General features: G+C 52.0%; 1 protein-coding gene across 1 annotated transcript in view; it reads right to left on the reverse strand.

Annotated features, from left to right (window-relative positions):
- LOC132808976 (diacylglycerol kinase beta-like) overlaps positions 1-17,016 on the reverse strand; it is a 112,662-nt gene that overhangs the window by 65,705 nt on the left and 29,941 nt on the right. The window contains exon 2 of the mRNA XM_060822369.1: positions 6,537-6,651. Within this exon, the coding sequence (XP_060678352.1) occupies positions 6,537-6,603 (67 nt within the window). The 5' untranslated portion in view covers positions 6,604-6,651. The remainder of the gene's footprint in view (positions 1-6,536; positions 6,652-17,016) is intronic.

Below are 17,016 nucleotides of genomic sequence, written 5' to 3' on the forward strand. Positions count from 1 at the left end.
CACTGTCGGAGGGTCAGTGCTGAGGGAGTGCCGCACTGTCGGAGGGTCAGTGCTGAGGGAGTGCCGCACTGTCGGAGGGTCAGTGCTGAGGGAGTGCCGCACTGTCGGAGGGTCAGTGCTGAGGGAGTGCCGCACTGTCACAGGGTCAGTGCTGAGGGAGTGCCGCACTGTCGGAGGGTCAGTGCTGAGGGAGTGCTGCACTGTTCGAGGGTCAGTACTGAGGGAGTGCTGCACTGTCGGTGGGTCAGTGCTGAGGGAGTGCCGCACTGTCGGTGGGTCAGTGCTGAGGGAGTGCCGCACTGTCGGTGGGTCAGTGCTGAGGGAGTGCTGCACTGTCGGAGGGTCAGTGCTGAGGGAGTGCTGTACTGTTTGAGGGTCAGTACTGAGGGAGTGCCTATTGCTGAGGATTTGCACATCTCCCCCGCACAGACTCTCGCTCACTCAGCGATCCATTCAGACAGAAGCAGAACTGCAGTTGCCATGTTTCCCTCCCATGCAGCTGATGGACCTGGGCAGTCTGCACAATGGGAATGACAAAGGCAGAGGTGCTACTTATTGCTCTGTCCTCCCTTGACCTTTGAACCCATGGCCTGCCACCCTGTTGGTGTTGACTGCTGGGAAGTGCGGCTATTCCCTTCTTTGCCACTAAGTGGCAATAGAGCCCTTGAGATCAGATTTGTCCCGGTCAGGCATTTGCGTGGACGCCCGGCATTCACCAGATTCGGTCTCTGTGGGAGCCGCTCTCACCGCCAGGGCCCTACGATTCCTGTGGGGGATTCCCGGTCCCGATTCCCAGCTGACAACCACCCTCCCTCCCACTGGGCGGGGGTACTGAGCAAAGTGCCATCCTGCAGAGCCCCCCACCCCTCTCCCATCTGGGTGGACTGATTCTGGGCCTGTTCACATTGTCCGCCATCACACCTGTAGAAAGACCAGACAGTCTGGTCGTGGCCAGATCGCTGCGCACGCGATGTTGCTATGTGCAAAATGCCCACCTTGTTTCTGACTTTTATATCAACCCCCTTCCTCCCAATGCGTGTCATCGCTTGTGAAATGCTTTCTGCACGTTCTACACTCTTTTGGGTTTTGACCGGCTACCACGATGGCCTCAGTGGGAAAACCACTCCAAGCCAGTCGTATCAACCTGACGTTCAACTCATTCCCGCAACGGGGTCGCTGTGCAAGGAGCTTCATTGGAAAGGTCCGGTGATTTACTGAATCAGACCCAAAAGACCTGCGGATGCTGTAAATCAACGTCAAAAAACAGAAAGTGCTGGAAAAGCTCAGCAGGTCTGGCAGCATCTTGTAGAGAGAAATCAGAGTTAACGTTTCAGGCCCAGTGACCTTTCATCAGAACTGCCGATTTACTGCTGTACGTTATAGGTGAAAAAAACAACACTACCATGGATGGTGTGGTGATGGGAACACAAGAAACACTCAGCTAAGTGTAAGAGCTCTCCTGAAAATATAGAGAATGTGAACAAGATGGGCAAGGCACACTGGGAAGGCTGTGGGAATCCCAACGCATGAAGAGGGTGGGAGCAGCAACACTGATTTATGTTCGCTCAGGGGATGTGGGTGTCGCTGCCTGGGCCTAGCATTTATTGCCCCGTCCCTAGTTGCCCCCCTTGAGAAGGTGGGGGTGAGCTGCCATCTTGAACCGCTGCAGTCCATGTGCTGTGGGTTGACCCACAATGCCCTGAGGGAGGGAATTCCAGGATTCTGTCCCAGTGACACTGAAGGAACGGCGATATATTTCCAAGTCAGGATGGTGAGGGGCTTGGAGGGGAACTTGCAGGGGGTGGTGTTCCCATGTATCTGCTGCCCTTGTCCTTCTCGATGGAAGTGGCCGTGGGTTTGGAAGGTGCTGCCTGAGGGTCTTTGATAAATACCCAATCCCTTGCATAGAGGATTTATGTGCCAAACTGACCGGGGGCTGAACTTCACAAGGCTGGACATGAGCCAGGCCTACTTGTAATTGCAGTCAGATGAGGATTCCCAGAAGTACGCTACAATTAATACATATAAGGGTTTGTATCAGTATACAAGATTGCCATTTGGAGTATCTTCAGCCTGTGCAATTTTTCAGCAGATGATGGAGAACATTTTACAATGTCTACCCCAGGATGCCATTTATCTAGGTGATGTGCTAATAACAGGGAAGATCAATAAGGAGCACTTAGAGAACTTGGATATAGTCCTTAGATGTTTCTCCAAGGTGGGGGTATGCCTTGGAAGGGGAAAATGTGTGTTCCAGGCACCCCAAGTGTCCTACATGGGCTACAGAGTTGACAAGACCAGGTTATACTTGTTGGAAGATAAAATGAGGGCAATCAAAGGTGCCCTGGCTTCCACGTCTGTACTGGAGTTTATGTCTTTCCTTGTATTGGTGAATTACTATAGAAAGGTTCTAAATAACCTGGCCTCCATCCTAGCACCTTTGCATCAAATGTTAAAAAAAACTGTCAGCCTTGGAGATGGTTGTGTAGCCAAGCCATAGTTTTCAGGGAAGTGAAGAAACAGCAATCATTGGAGAAGGTGCTAGCACCAGGGGGACTTGTTCATGGGATCCCAGCTGCTGTGGAGTTACTTCACTCCCTGACATCAATATCGAGGTCCCTCCCTCTCGTACCCAGGCCCACACCCTCCCTCCCTCCCTCTGTTACCTCAGCCCACACCCTCCCTCCCTCTCGTACCCAGGCCCACACACCCCCTCCCTCCCTCTGTTACCTCAGCCCACACTCTCCCTCCCTCCCTCCATTACCTCCGTCCACACCCCCCTCCCTCCCTCTATTACCTCAGCCCACACCCACCCTCCCTCCCTCCATTACCTCCGCCCACACCCACCCTTCCTCTCTCCATTACCTCAACCCCTATCCTCCTTCCCTCCCTCCCTCTCGTACCCCGGCCATCCCTGGGTATTATGGAGCTCCAACATGAGATCCATAACCTGGAGAAGACAGGAACTGCTATTCTTCAGCAGATCCGGCCCTATTTATCGTGGTCTCCCCTTCCAGGTCTGTACGCTCCCTCCCAGTTTGTCGGGCTGACTGTGCCTGTGAGATCTGTGACCCTGAGTGAGGGGGGAGGGGGGAGTAATTGCTGTGACACCAACCTGGCAAATCCCTGTCTGTCCAGTGATTCTGCAAACATGGAGACTGTCTGCCGTCCAGCTGCAATCCCAGCAGCCCCAGGTGACAGCTGCTGGGCAGTGCCTGTTCCTGACATCCCACACAATCTTTCCTGAGCTGGAAGTCTCAGTGTTATGTGTTCACCTTGCCTTTAACACAGTTTACCTTGAAGGGCTCCAAGCACTGGCTGTATACACTGCTGGGACCCCGCCTGAATGTAGTCTGTGTCTGCACAGCTCACACACACACACACACACACACACACACACACACACACACACACACACACACACACACACACACACACACACACACACACACACACACTTAGACAGCCAAACACACACGCGCACACTCTCTCACACACACACACAGTCACACTCAGACTTTGACAGACACACACGCTCTCACACTCACACACACACACATGCTCACACATACAGTCACACTCAGACTTTGACAGACACACACACGCTCTCACACACACATGCTCACACATACAGTCACACTCACTCAGACTTCGACAGACACACACACAGTCACACCCACTCAAAGTTAGACAGACACACACACACACGTGCACACTCTCTCACACACAGTCACACTCACTCAGACTTGGGCAGACACACGCACTTGGCTTGTACAAATGTCTGCTCCCCAACTTTGAATGTTTTTTACTGTTTGAAATACTCCCAGCTCTGGAGATAATGAATCCCTGATGAGCAATTAATCATTCGACAATCAGTGTTAACATGGCACTGTGTTTTGAGCAGCAACGCCATGCCATGGGCAGCTGCCGCTACCTTGAAATCCTGAAATCCCAGCTCCAACACAGAATGTTCAAGCCTTTTTCAAATTATCCCCCACTCGAAGCCGATTCCCAGTCAGATGCAGTTTCGCTTCACTTTCTTTCATAATGACTTAAATGAATTGTTGGGATCAAAGTGGCTTCAAATGTGAACGGGTATGTGACAACGCAGAGTGGTTAAATACTCTGGGGATGGCTTCCTCCTGCTGGTACCATGGCAACACCATCTGTGGGACCCAGTCCCAGACAGGCGAGCCCATTGGAAAGCCTGGGCTCCTGCACACTGCACTTTGGACACAGGCATTCATCGGGAAGACAGCACGGCAGGGAGTACGGCAGGGCTCGATCAATACCCCCACTCACACACACTCACACTCACACACGCACACACGCACATGCCCACACACTCATACACACGCTCACACACTGACACTCACACACACACACGTACACACACAGACACACACTCACACACCCTCACACACACACTCAGTCTCTCTCACACACACACACTCACACTCACACACACACACACACACACACATGCCCACACACTCATACACACGCTCACACACTGACACTCACACACACACGTACACACACAGACACACACTCACACACCCTCACACACACACTCAGTCTCTCTCACACACACACTCACACACACACAGACACTCACACTCACACACAGACACTCACACTCACTCACACACACCCACACACACACACACACTCATTCACACACACACACTGACACACACTCACACACTCGGACTCTCACACACACTCACACTCATACACTCACACACGGACACTCACACACACACATTCACACTCACACACACACACTGACACACTCACAATCAAACACACACCCTCACACTCACACACACACTCACACGCACCCACCCACTCACACACACCCACCCACTCACATTCACTCACACTCACACAGCCAACCACTCACACTCACACACCCATTCACTCTCACTCACACACACTCATACACTCACCCACTCACACACACTAACACATATACACACACAATCACGCTCACACACACACTCTCTCACACACACCCTCACACTCACACACACCCACTCACACACCCATTCACTCACACACACTCTCACACTCACACTCACACACCCATTCACTCATACATACACACCCACCCACTCTCACACACACACAAACACTCACACTCACACACCCACCCACTCACACATACTCACTCACACACCCACTCACATACTCTCTCACACACACTCACCTATTGACACACACCCTCACATTCGCACACACCCACTCACACAGATACACATAGTCACTTGCGTACAGGTGCATGCACATACACAGTTACACACAAATACAGTACTCAGAGAAACACATGTATATATATACACACACACACACACACACACACACACACACACACACACACACACACACACACACACACACACACACACACACACACACACACTCTCTCTTGAACTCTCGGGCAATGCATAATTTTATTTCCACTTCCATCTCCAATAAGAAACAATCTAACTACCACCCCTTGACATTGAGTGGTGTTACCATCAGTGTGTCTCCAATTATCCACATTCTGGGGGTTATCGTTGACCAGACACACACTGGCTACAGGAGCTGGTCAGAGGCTGGGAATCCTGCAGCGAGTAACCTCCCCCCACCCACACTCCTGACTCCCCAAAGCCTGTCCCACCATCTCCAAGGCACAAGTCAGGAGGGTGAGGGAATACTCCCCACTTGCCCCTGGATGGGGGCAGCTCCAACAACACTCAAGAAGCTCAACACCATCCAGGACAAAGCAGCCGCTTGATTGGCCCCACATCCACAAACATCCCCTCCCTCCCCCCCACCGACGCTCAGTAACAGCAGTGTGTACCATCTACAAGATGCCCTGCAGAAACTCACCAAAGACCCTCAGGCAGCACCTTCCAAACCCACGGCCACTTCCATCTAGAAGGACAAGGGCAGCAGATACATGGGAACACCACCCCCTGCAAGTTCCCCTCCAAGCCCCTCACCATCCTAGCTTGGAAATATATCGCCGTTCCTTCAGTGTCACTGGGACAGAATCCTGGAATTCCCTCCCCCAGGGCATTGTGGGTCACCCCACAGCACATGGACTGCAGTGGTTCAAGATGGCAGCTCACCCCCACCTTCTCAAGGGGGGCAACTAGGGACGGGGCAATAAATACTGGGCCCAGCCAGTGACACCCACATGCTTGAAAGAATTTCTTCAACCCCTTGCCTGCGATGTGCTGCCCAACACAGACAGACCTGGCTTCCAGCCTGAGGCCTAGTGCTTTTTGAAGTGTGCTGACCAATGGTGAAACCATTCAATGAAATGGTGGCAGCACACAGTGAGGTGGGGGAGGGGGTGGGGAGAACCTTGCCCACTGCTCTCCACTCAGCACCACCGGGGTGGGGGCGGTGTTTAGGCCTGACGGATACAGCGGAGAGAAAGTTCGGCCCCAAGTGGCAAACGGAAAACTGACTGGGAAGAGCAGGTGGGCAGGGCCCTGGAGGGCACCGTGCCATCTGCCAGGCCGAGAGCTTTGACTTACACTCAATGTACTGGTGAAGCTGAAGGAACTCATCAGGGCTAAGCGTGGTCCACTGCTTCTCATCCATTTGCCCGGGAGGTTGTTCCAAGAGTGGGTCATGTACGGAGCTGCAACACTGCAGGCAGAGAGAGAGAGAGAGAGAGACAGAGCTCAGTTAAAATGTCAGCATGCAGCCTCTCTCCTGCAGGGTCCCACGTTTATTCACTGATCACAGTGCCAGCTTGTCGCATCTGGCGTTCACTCACTGATCCCAGACCCAATCTGTCCCTCACTTGCTGGGGTTTGCATCGCCCACCTTTCTCCCTTTAATCTTCCCACTGCCACCCCCTTTTCCCTCTTTTTCTGATGGTGCCCACAATATCTCGACCCCCACCCCCACAACCTGTAACAAGCGATCGACAGGAACTCAAACCCCGCCTGACGTTCATCATTCCCTCTGCTCCGTGAACACCCCCTGCCCCATCCCCAACTCACGTCCTCCACCCCCACCCCCTACTGCACACCCCTGCAGATCAGGCTTGTACAATGCCACAGTGCTCATCTTAGTCTCTCTCTCTCTCTCTCTCACACATCAGCACTCCTTCAGTACTGACCCTCCGACAGTGCGGCACTCCCTCAGTACTGACCCTCCGACAGTGAGGCACTCCCTCAGCACTGACCCTCCGACAGTGCGGCACTCCCTCAGTACTGACCCACCGACAGTGAGGCACTCCCTCAGTACTGACCCTCAAACAGTGAGGCACTCCCTCAGCACTGACCCACCGACAGTGCGGCACTCCCTCAGCACTGACCCTCCGACAGTGCGGCACTCCCTCGGCACTGACCCTCCGACAGTGAGGCACTCCCTCGGCACTGACCCACCGACAGTGAGGCACTCCCTCGGCACTGACCCTCCGACAGTGCGGCACTCCCTCGGTACTGACCCTCCGACAGTGCGGCACTCCCTCGGCACTGACCCTCCGACAGTGCGGCACTCCCTCGGCACTGACCCTCCGACAGTGCGGCACTCCCTCGGCACTGACCCTCCGACAGTGCGGCACTCCCTCGGCACTGACCCTCCGACAGTGCGGCACTCCCTCGGCACTGACCCTCCGACAGTGCGGCACTCCCTCGGCACTGACCCTCCGACAGTGCGGCACTCCCTCGGCACTGACCCTCCGACAGTGCGGCACTCCCTCAGCACTGACCCTCCGACAGTGCGGCACTCCCTCAGTACTGACCCTCCCACCAGGGAGGTTAAGGGTAATGTCAAATTAAAATCGAAAAAGCATTATGGTAAAGAACAGTAATATGCCAAAGGTTTGGAACATTTTGAAATCCAACAAATGATGACCATGAAATGAATAGCGAGAGAAAATAGAGGAGAGTAGCATCGAAATGGACAGCAAGAAATTCTGTCAAACCTGACTTGCCAGGTTCCACACACGCCCCCTTGAGAATGAGGCTGGGCAAGTGACAATGGGGAACGTGGAAATGGCGGAGAAATGAAAGAACTAACGAGGGTCAAGCCTCCTCTCTGTCCCTTCCAGCTGCCGGGTTATATGCTGCCATACTGCAGAGCCAGCGGGGACGCTGCTCGCCACTTTCCAGGAATCATTCGGGTTCTGTAAAAGTCCTGGAAGGATTGGAAAACTGCCAAAATAACATTTCTTTCCAAAGGGATTGGAGATGAAAAGCAGCTAACTGTTGGCTCGTTCCGTTCTGATTCAGGGTGTGTTAGCAGAGCATTTCGAATCGCATGATATCACCAAGCAGCATCAGCACGGTTTCATAGAAACAAAGAAACCAGAAGCAAGAGGAGACCATTCGGCCCTTCCGGCCTGTTCCGCCATTCATTCTGATCATGGCTGATTTTCCAACGCAATCCCCTGTTCCCACTTTCTCCCCGGACCCTTTGATCCCTTTAGCCCTCAGAGCTATATCTAATTATATAAGGATAACCCCTCCCCCCACATTCTCCTAAATTCCAGTGAATATAATCCAAACCGATCCAGTCTCTCTTCATCCATCAGTCCTGCCATCCCAGGAATCAGTCTGGGAAACCTTTGCTGTACTCCCTCCATCACCAGAACATCCTTCCTCAGATAAGGCAACCCACACTGCACACAATACCCCAGGTGTGGTCTCACCAAGGCCCTGTCCAACTGCAGCAAGACATCCCTGTTCCTGTACTCGAACCCTCTCACTATGAAGGCCCAACATCCCATTGACCTTCGCTACCTCCTGCTGCCCCCTGCAGGCTTACTTATAGTGACCGGCGCACAAGGGCACCCAGGTCTCACTGCCTTTCCCAATCTGTCACCACTCAGAGAATAATCCGCCTTCCAGTTTTTGCTCCCAAAGTAGATAATCTCACATTTATCTACATTATACTGCGTCAGCCATGCAGTTGCCCACTCACTCTGCCTAGGGGAAAGTGAGGAGTGCAGCTGCTGGAGATCAGAGTCGAGAGGGTGGTGCTGGAAAAGCACAGCAGGTCAGGCAGCATCCGAGGAGGGGGAGAATCGACGTTTCAGGCATAAGCCCATCATCAGGAATCACTCACTCAGCCTGTCCCAATCACACTGCAACATCTCTTCATCCTCTCCCCCCAGCTTCGCGTCATCTGCAAACTCAGAGATATGACATTGAGTTCCATTGTCTAAATCACTCATAGATATTAGGAACAGCTGGGGTCCAAGCACTGATCCCTCTGGTACCCCATGAGGCTGCCACATGGAAAAAAGACCCTTCTCTTTGTTTCCTGTCTGCTAGCCTGTTCTCTGTCCATTTCAGAACACCATCCCCAATCCCATGCACTTTAGTTTTCCACGCTCATATCTTATATGGGACCTCATCAAAAGTCTTCTGAAAGTCCAAGTCAACCACATCGACTGGCTCCCCCTTATCACCTCCTCTAGTTACATCTGTGAAAAGGTCCAGTAGATTTGTCAAGCGTGATTTTCCTTTCGTAAATCCATGCTGACTCTGTCGGATCCTGACACTGTTTTCCAATCCCTGTTATTCTGGACTGCAGCGTTTTCCCCTCGACCGCTAACCGGTCCATAATTCCTGCTTTCCTCTCCATCCCCTTTTTTAAAACATGCAGGAAGGGGAAATCATGTCTGACAAATTTCGAGGGGGCAAATGAGCAGGATAAAGGGAAAGTGGTCAATGTAATATATTTGGATTTTCAGAAGGCACTCAATGAGGTTTGACACGTGAGGTGTCTTCACAAGGCCCCAAAGTGTTGAAGACAGTATCTTACTGTGGATAGAGGATTTGCTGACGGATAGAAGACAGAAAGTTGGGATAAGGCAGCCATTTTTCTGGATGGCAACCTGTAACTAGTGGGGTGCCACAGAGATCAGTGCTGGGACCGCAATTATTTACAATCTACATTAATTGGATGTGGACAGTGAATGTATTGTAGCCAAGTTTAGAGACGACAGCAAAATAGGTGTGAAGGTGAGGATGAGACAGAGTTCACAGGGGGTTATAGACAGGTTAAGTAAGCTGGAGAGGGTGCAGAAGAGATTTCCCAGGATGTTGCCGGGGATGGAGGGTTTGAGTTATAGGGCGAGGCTAGGCCTGTTTTCCCTGGAGCATTGGAGGCTGAGGGGTGACCCTATAGAGGTTTATAAAATCATCAGGGGGTGTGGATAGGGTAAATAGGCAAAGTTCTTTTCCTGAAAGTGGAGGAAGTTCAAGATTAGGGGGCGTATTTTTAAGCTGAGTGGAGAAAGATTTTTAAAAAAGAGCAACTTTTTCTACACCGTGAGTGGTTTGTGTGTGGAATGAATTGCCAGAGGAAGTGGGGGGTGTGGGTACAGTGGCAAATTTTAAATGGCCTTTGGATGAGTACATGAATGAAAGATATTTGGAGGGATATGGGCCAAGTGCAGGCAGGTGGGACTAGGTTAGTTTGAGATTATGGTCAGCACAGAATGGTTGGGCCGAAGGGTCTTTCCGTGCTGTCTGATTCTATACGCTTGAGCAAACATTTAGCAGAAAGAAGATAATATGGGAAAATGTGAGGCAGAGCATTTTGGCAGGAAGAACAGAGGAGCTGAATATTATTTCACAGAGAAAAATTGCAGAAAGCTTAAAATCAGATCAGCCATGATCTTACTGAACAGCAGGGAGAGAGGGTGGGAGGTCTGACTGACCTATTCAAGCTCCCTGTTAATATGTGCATGGCTAGGTCAGAGGGAGCGGGGGGTCTTTGTCCAGGAATCACAAAACAGCTCACATCCAAGTTCAGTGTGTCACGGGGAAGGTAAATGGAATGTTGGTCTTTATTTCAAAGGGAATGGAGGATAAAGGGAAGGAGGTTTTATACAAGGCACCGGTCAGACCACAGCGGGAATCCTGTGAACAGGTTTGGGTCCCCTTTACCTGAGGAAAGACAGACTGACATTGGAGGCAGCCCAGAGAAGGTACACTCGGCTGATCCCGGGTATGGAGGGACTGTCCCATGAGGAGAGGTTGAGGAGGTTGGGCCTGGACTCACTGAAGTTTCGGAGAATTTTCACCCCCTGCTGAAGAGGAGGGAGGGGGTCAAAAGCCATTCTTTACTTCAGTTTACGAACCAGCCCGAAAGTGAAGTCTCACAAATGGGGGCAGACAGGCCACTGCCGGTGTCACTCAGTTGGGAGATGGGTGTGGGATTGACTGGGTCTACAAAGGTGCCCGAGGGGGGGAGGATGAGAAATTTGGTTTTCCCGATGTTGGGTTGAGCCGCAGAGATAAACTCGGTGACGTGTTTGTGTGGAGCAGTCCCACCAGCCTGTGGCAGGTTCCTACCTGCAATACATTTGCATGGCAAATTACAGCAACCCAACCCAAGCTGTGAAGGCAGCCTGCTGAGCCAGTGAGAAAGTGGTTTCACCTGGCATCATCAGCTCAGCACTTCACATTGCACAATATTTCCAAGATATCGATCAATGTGGATTGACAATACAATGGGAACCCAGTCAGAAAGCCTGCATTCAACACAGGGCAGCCTGGCAGGTTCGCTCAGTCCAGTTCATGGGAATCTGTGCTGCCTGGCATGGGAGTGATAACCAGCAGTGGGTTCACACAGGAGCCTGGCATGGGAGTGAAGTCCAGTCGCCCACCTTGATGCCATGCGACTTTGTCCTGGCTAGAATGGAAAACAAATGAGCCCCTCTGGTACAGGCCACAGGCTCCCCCTGTCACCCTCAACAGTGGGCTGGATATCTGGACTCAGAGGGAGGCTCCCTGAGGGCCCAGGCATCTGGTAGAAATAGCTGAACCCTGGGGGAAACATAGCTCGACTGACACGTCTCTGACCTCTTCTGCTCACTGCAGGATGTTTGCTTACACAGGTTAGAGGGATCAAGTCCTTGCTCCTGGTGTTTTCAATGTTTTGACATCAGTATTGGCCTGAAGTAAAATAAGGTGTTCTTAAGAAAGTGGAAAATTTTCAAATAATAACTGATATTGTTAAGCTCTGGTTCCATATGCTATTGCAACTATGTAGAGAGTACAGCGGGTTGGCAGGGCATAGTTTGGTAGGTGGGGGGGGGCACAAAGGTGGATGGGTGGGTGAGGGGGTATATTGTGGCATGCGGGCATCAGTAGGAACTGTATTTCGACCTGCTTTTCAAAAGGGTCCCTGCCATACTTTATGACAGAACACCACTGAGACGCTGGAGACAGTATCCATGGATATTGTGGGAGGCTAGGCCTGAGCTATCTCCACGGTAACCAGCTCTGGTCAGGCTGATGATATGTCCTTAAAAAGCCCTGGTTGACCACCCCGGGAGTGGTTTCAGGAATTCCGGAATCCCGGAACCGCGTCCCGGCCCCCACCGTCACACCTCCACGATTCATCGCAAGCGGACACTGTGTTTTGTTCTGAGTGTGGGGATTTACAAATCGTAAATTGTCTCCTTCAAATGGGTGGGGGAGTGGGGTTCAATGGTGGTTGGAGTAAAGCCTTTTGCACAGGGACAGGTGCTCTGGGATGTCTGTGGAAAGAGGCTGGGCTCAAATCTATCGAAAATCAGACAACAACTTTCACACCCAGGGACACGGAAGGGGTGGCTGCTTTTTGGATAGAGAGGGAGAGCGTGATAAAAACAGAAAGTGCTGGAGAAGCTCAGCAGGCCTGGCAGCATCTGTGGGGAGAGAAACAGAGTTAACATTTCAAGTCTAGTATGATGTTGTGAAACTTGAAAGGGTTCAGAAAAGATTTACAAGGATGTTGCCAGGGTTGGAGGATCTGAGCTACAGGGAGAGGCTGAACAGGCTGGGGCTGTTTTCCCTGGAGCGTCGGAGGCTGAGGGGTGACCTTATAGAGGTTTATAAAATCATGAGGAGCATGGATAGGGTAAATAGACAAAGTCTTTTCCCTGGGGTCAGGAAGTCCAGAACTAGTGAGTATAGGTTTAGGGTGAGAGGGGAAAGATATAAAAGAGACCTAAGGGGCAACCTTTTCACCCAGAGGGTGGTACGTGTATGGAATGAGCTGCCAGAGGAAGTGGTGGAGGCTGGTACAGTTACAACATTTGAGAGGTATTTAGATGGGTATATGAATAGGAAGGGTTTGGAGGGATATGGGCCGGGTGCTGGCAGGTGGGGACTAGATTGGGTTGGGATATTTGGTCGGCATGGACGGGTTGGACCGAAGGGTCTGTTTCCATGCTCTACATCTCTATGACTCTATAACACTTGTTTGGAATTTAGCAACTACTCTGAAGAGGAGTAAAGGACTGTTTCTCTGGTAGCAGCCAGGCAGAAAGCTGGTGAGAGCTCATCCTTGAGTTAATTAGTGCAAAAGTACCTTTTATTTAGTTCGATATATATGAAGTGATGTTTAATCCTTGTTGATTTAAGTTTGTTTGTTACAGTCGAGGTCTTAAAACATGCATTCTACTCCTTCAGCTATTTTCATTGGCTGTTTGGAAAACTCATCCGGTTTTGAAACGTTCTCCGTCTCGATGGGGGATCAGTTTTGACGCACGCTGCAGAGTGAGGAACCAGTAAAGGACAAAACTGATCGGAGCTCCCTGTGTGCCCCTGACAACGGAACTTCAGCTGGGACCCGTGTCATCCCACCCACGTTTGAGTGCATGCTGGAGGTCTGAAAAGGACAGGTTGAGTGAGAGACCGGTTAGCACAGGGCCTCTGTGGCAATGTTGGGCGGGGACGGTGCAAGGCAGACAGTGAAGTTGCTCGGCTGGTTTTATTTGGGGAACAGCCAACAAGTGCTCATCTCTCAGCTGTGGTGTCATCATTAAGTTCTTCCCTGATAAGAAAACAAGGTTAGTTACAAAGCTTTGTTTCGGAACGGACAGACCTTTCTCTGACCTACTTTGGGGTGTTTTCTGGAGCTTCAGGCCTCTCTCTGTGAACCAGTGTGTGTCTGGATCAGCTTCGAGCCTGGATTAAACAGGCAGGGCTGTCTGGGCTGATTCACCGCTTCGGATTTGCCGTCCTAATCCAACACCTTCCAGCGCCCTGATCGCCCTCCCTCAGCCTGGGCACTGCCCTCTGCCAAACCGGCACCCCGCACCTATGCAACCTCCCTTCCCCTCAACAGTCTGTTGCAAACTGATGTTGGAGGCGTAATTGCGGTCACAGTCTTTCACCACCTTGCTGCTTGTTAGAGAGGCTGGCGGAGGGAGGCTGGCAGAGGCTGGTGGGGCGAGGGTGGTAGAGGGAGGCTGGTGGGGCGAGGGTGGTAGAGGGAGGCTGGTGGGGCGAGGGTGGCGGAGGGAGGGTGGCAGAGGGACAGTAGTAGGGCGAGGGTGGCAGGGCGAGGGTGGTGGATGGAGGCTGGTGAAGGGAGGGTGGTGGGGCGATGCTGGTGGGGCGAGGGTGGCAGAGGGAGGCTGGCAGAGGGAGGCTGGTGATGAGGGAGGGACCTAATGCAACTTTGGGGGGAGTCACACTGGACTCCTGAAGGGAAGTGTTACGACTCTGTTTCTCTGCACAGATGCTGCTGAACGTGCTGAGTTTCTCCAGCACTGCCTGTTTCCGATCTCTCGCCTCTATCGTGTTTTGCTTTGATTTGAGTCATGATCTTTAGTCCCAAACGGATGCTCTGGATCCTGGGTTCAAAGCCAACTATTTAATTTAGATTTAAATGTAATTAGTAAATCTGGGAGTATAAAACTTATCGCAGCGTTTCATAGATGCACTGAGTGCAGAAAAAAGCCCGATCGATTCCACACCAACGTAACTACCACTAAAGGCACCCTAATCCCAATTTCCTGCACTTGCCCCATACCCTCACATGTTATGATATTTTAAGTGCTCATCCAAATATTTTATAAAAGGTTGTAAGGTTTCCAGCCTCCACTACGTTCCCAGACAGTGCATTCTAGATTCCCGCCATCTGCCAAGTGAAAGATTTTCTTCTCAAATCCCCTCGGAATCTCCTGCCTCTTACTCTCGAACTATGTCCCCTCGTGATTGACCCCTCAACCAAGGGCAACAGTGCTCTCTATTCACCCTGTTCTGATCCCTCATAATCTTATTCACCTCAATCACGTACCCCCCCCCTCAGTCTTATCTGCTCTGAAGAAAGCAATCCAAGCCTATTTAGTCTCACCTTGTAGCTCAATTACTCCATCCCGGGCAACATCCTGGTGAACCTCCTGTGTACCCCTCTCATGTGATCCTATCCTTCCTGTAGTGAGGTGACCCAAACTGTGCACACTACTCCAGCTGGGGCCTGATCAACGCTCTGTACAACTCCAACATCACTTCCTCGCTTTTATCCTCTTAAACAGAGTGCAGTGTTAACTACAGCTGTTACCATGGAGACCAGGGCGAGTGGAGTAAGTAGGGTGGTGAGCAGTTGTGTGGGAATACGAAGGAGGGAACGGGAGACGGCCAATAAGGGTTCAGAGAAGACAGCAGACAATTGGAAAATATTGAGAGTTCATGGCCCAGGCAGGCAGGAGGATGGAAGGAGGGGTGACCCAGAGAGCTGGGGGAAGGGCGGGGCTACAGGAAGGGTGGGGCTATGGAAGGCTGGGGCTATGGAAGGATGGGGCTACAGGAAGGCTGGGGCTATGGAAGGGTGGCGCTACAGGAAGGGTGTAGATACAGTAAGGGTGTGGACACAGGAAGGGTGTGGATACAGGAAGGGTGGGGCTACAGGAAGGGAGTGGATACAGGAAGGGTGGGGCTACAGGAAGGGAGTGGATACAGGAAGGGTGGGGCTACAGGAAGGGATTAGATACAGGTAGGGATTGGATACAGGAAGGGAGTGGATACAGGAAGGGTGGGGATACAGGAAGGGTGTGGATACAGGAAGGATGGGGATACAGGAAGGGTGGGGCTACAGGAAGGATGGGGCTACAGGAAGGATGGGGCTACAGGAAGGGTGTGGATACAGGAAGGATGGGGTACAGGAAGGGTGTGGCTACAGGAAGGGTGGGGCTACAGGAAGGGTGGGGCTACAGGAAGGGAGTGGATTCAGGAAGGGTGGGGCTACAGGAAGAGTGTGGATTCAGGAAGAGTGTGGATTCAGGAAGAGTGTGGATTCAGGAAGGGTGTGGATTCAGGAAGGGTGTGGATACAGGAAGGATGTGGATTCAGGAAGGATGGGGATACAGGAAGGGAGTGGATACAGGAAGGATGGGGCTACAGGAAGGATGGGGATACAGGAAGGGAGTGGATACAGGAAGGGAGTGGATACAGGAAGGATGGGGCTACAGGAAGGGTGTGGATACAGGAAGGGAGTGGATACAGGAAGGGTGGGGCTACAGGAAGGGTGGGGCTACAGAAAGGGTGTGGATACAGGAAGGGTGGGGCTACAGGAAGGATGGGGATACAGGAAGGGAGTGGATACAGGAAGGGAGTGGATACAGGAAGGGAGTGGATACAGGAAGGATGGGGCTACAGGAAGGGTGTGGATACAGGAAGGGAGTGGATACAGGAAGGGAGTGGATACAGGAAGGGTGGGGCTACAGGAAGGGTGTGGATACAGGAAGGGTAGGAAAATGGTAAGGGCAGTAAGCATTGGTGGTGGGTGTTTGTGGATGTGGGGCCAATCAAGCGGCTGCTTTGTCCTGGATGGTGTCGAGCTTCTTGAGTGTTGTTGGAGCTGCCCCCATCCAGGGGCAAGTGGGGAGTGTTCCCTCACCCTCCTGACTTGTGCCTTGGAGATGGTGGGACAGGCTTTGGGGAGTCAGGAGGGGAGTTACTCACTGCAGGATTCCCAGCCTCTGACCTTTACCACACTCGAGGGAGGATATTAGAGGCCTTGAGCTAGAGCGGAGGGGATTTACCAAAATGGTTCCAGGGATTGGGGGTGGTTGTTGACAAGGTTAGGGTGGGGTTGATCTCCTTTGACTAAGGGGAAATTTGATTAAGGTGGATGAGATGATAACAAGTTTAGATAATGTTGACAAAGAAATGTTGATAGTACGAGGACTGGAGGGAGGGACACAGACCCTGGGGATGAGCTGCGGAGGGGTGTGAGGAGGAGAAATGATGTCAAACTGACTGCTTGTGGGGA

This window comes from Hemiscyllium ocellatum (genome assembly GCF_020745735.1).
Source record: "Hemiscyllium ocellatum isolate sHemOce1 chromosome X unlocalized genomic scaffold, sHemOce1.pat.X.cur. SUPER_X_unloc_6, whole genome shotgun sequence".
In the NCBI taxonomy this organism is placed as follows: domain Eukaryota; kingdom Metazoa; phylum Chordata; class Chondrichthyes; order Orectolobiformes; family Hemiscylliidae; genus Hemiscyllium; species Hemiscyllium ocellatum.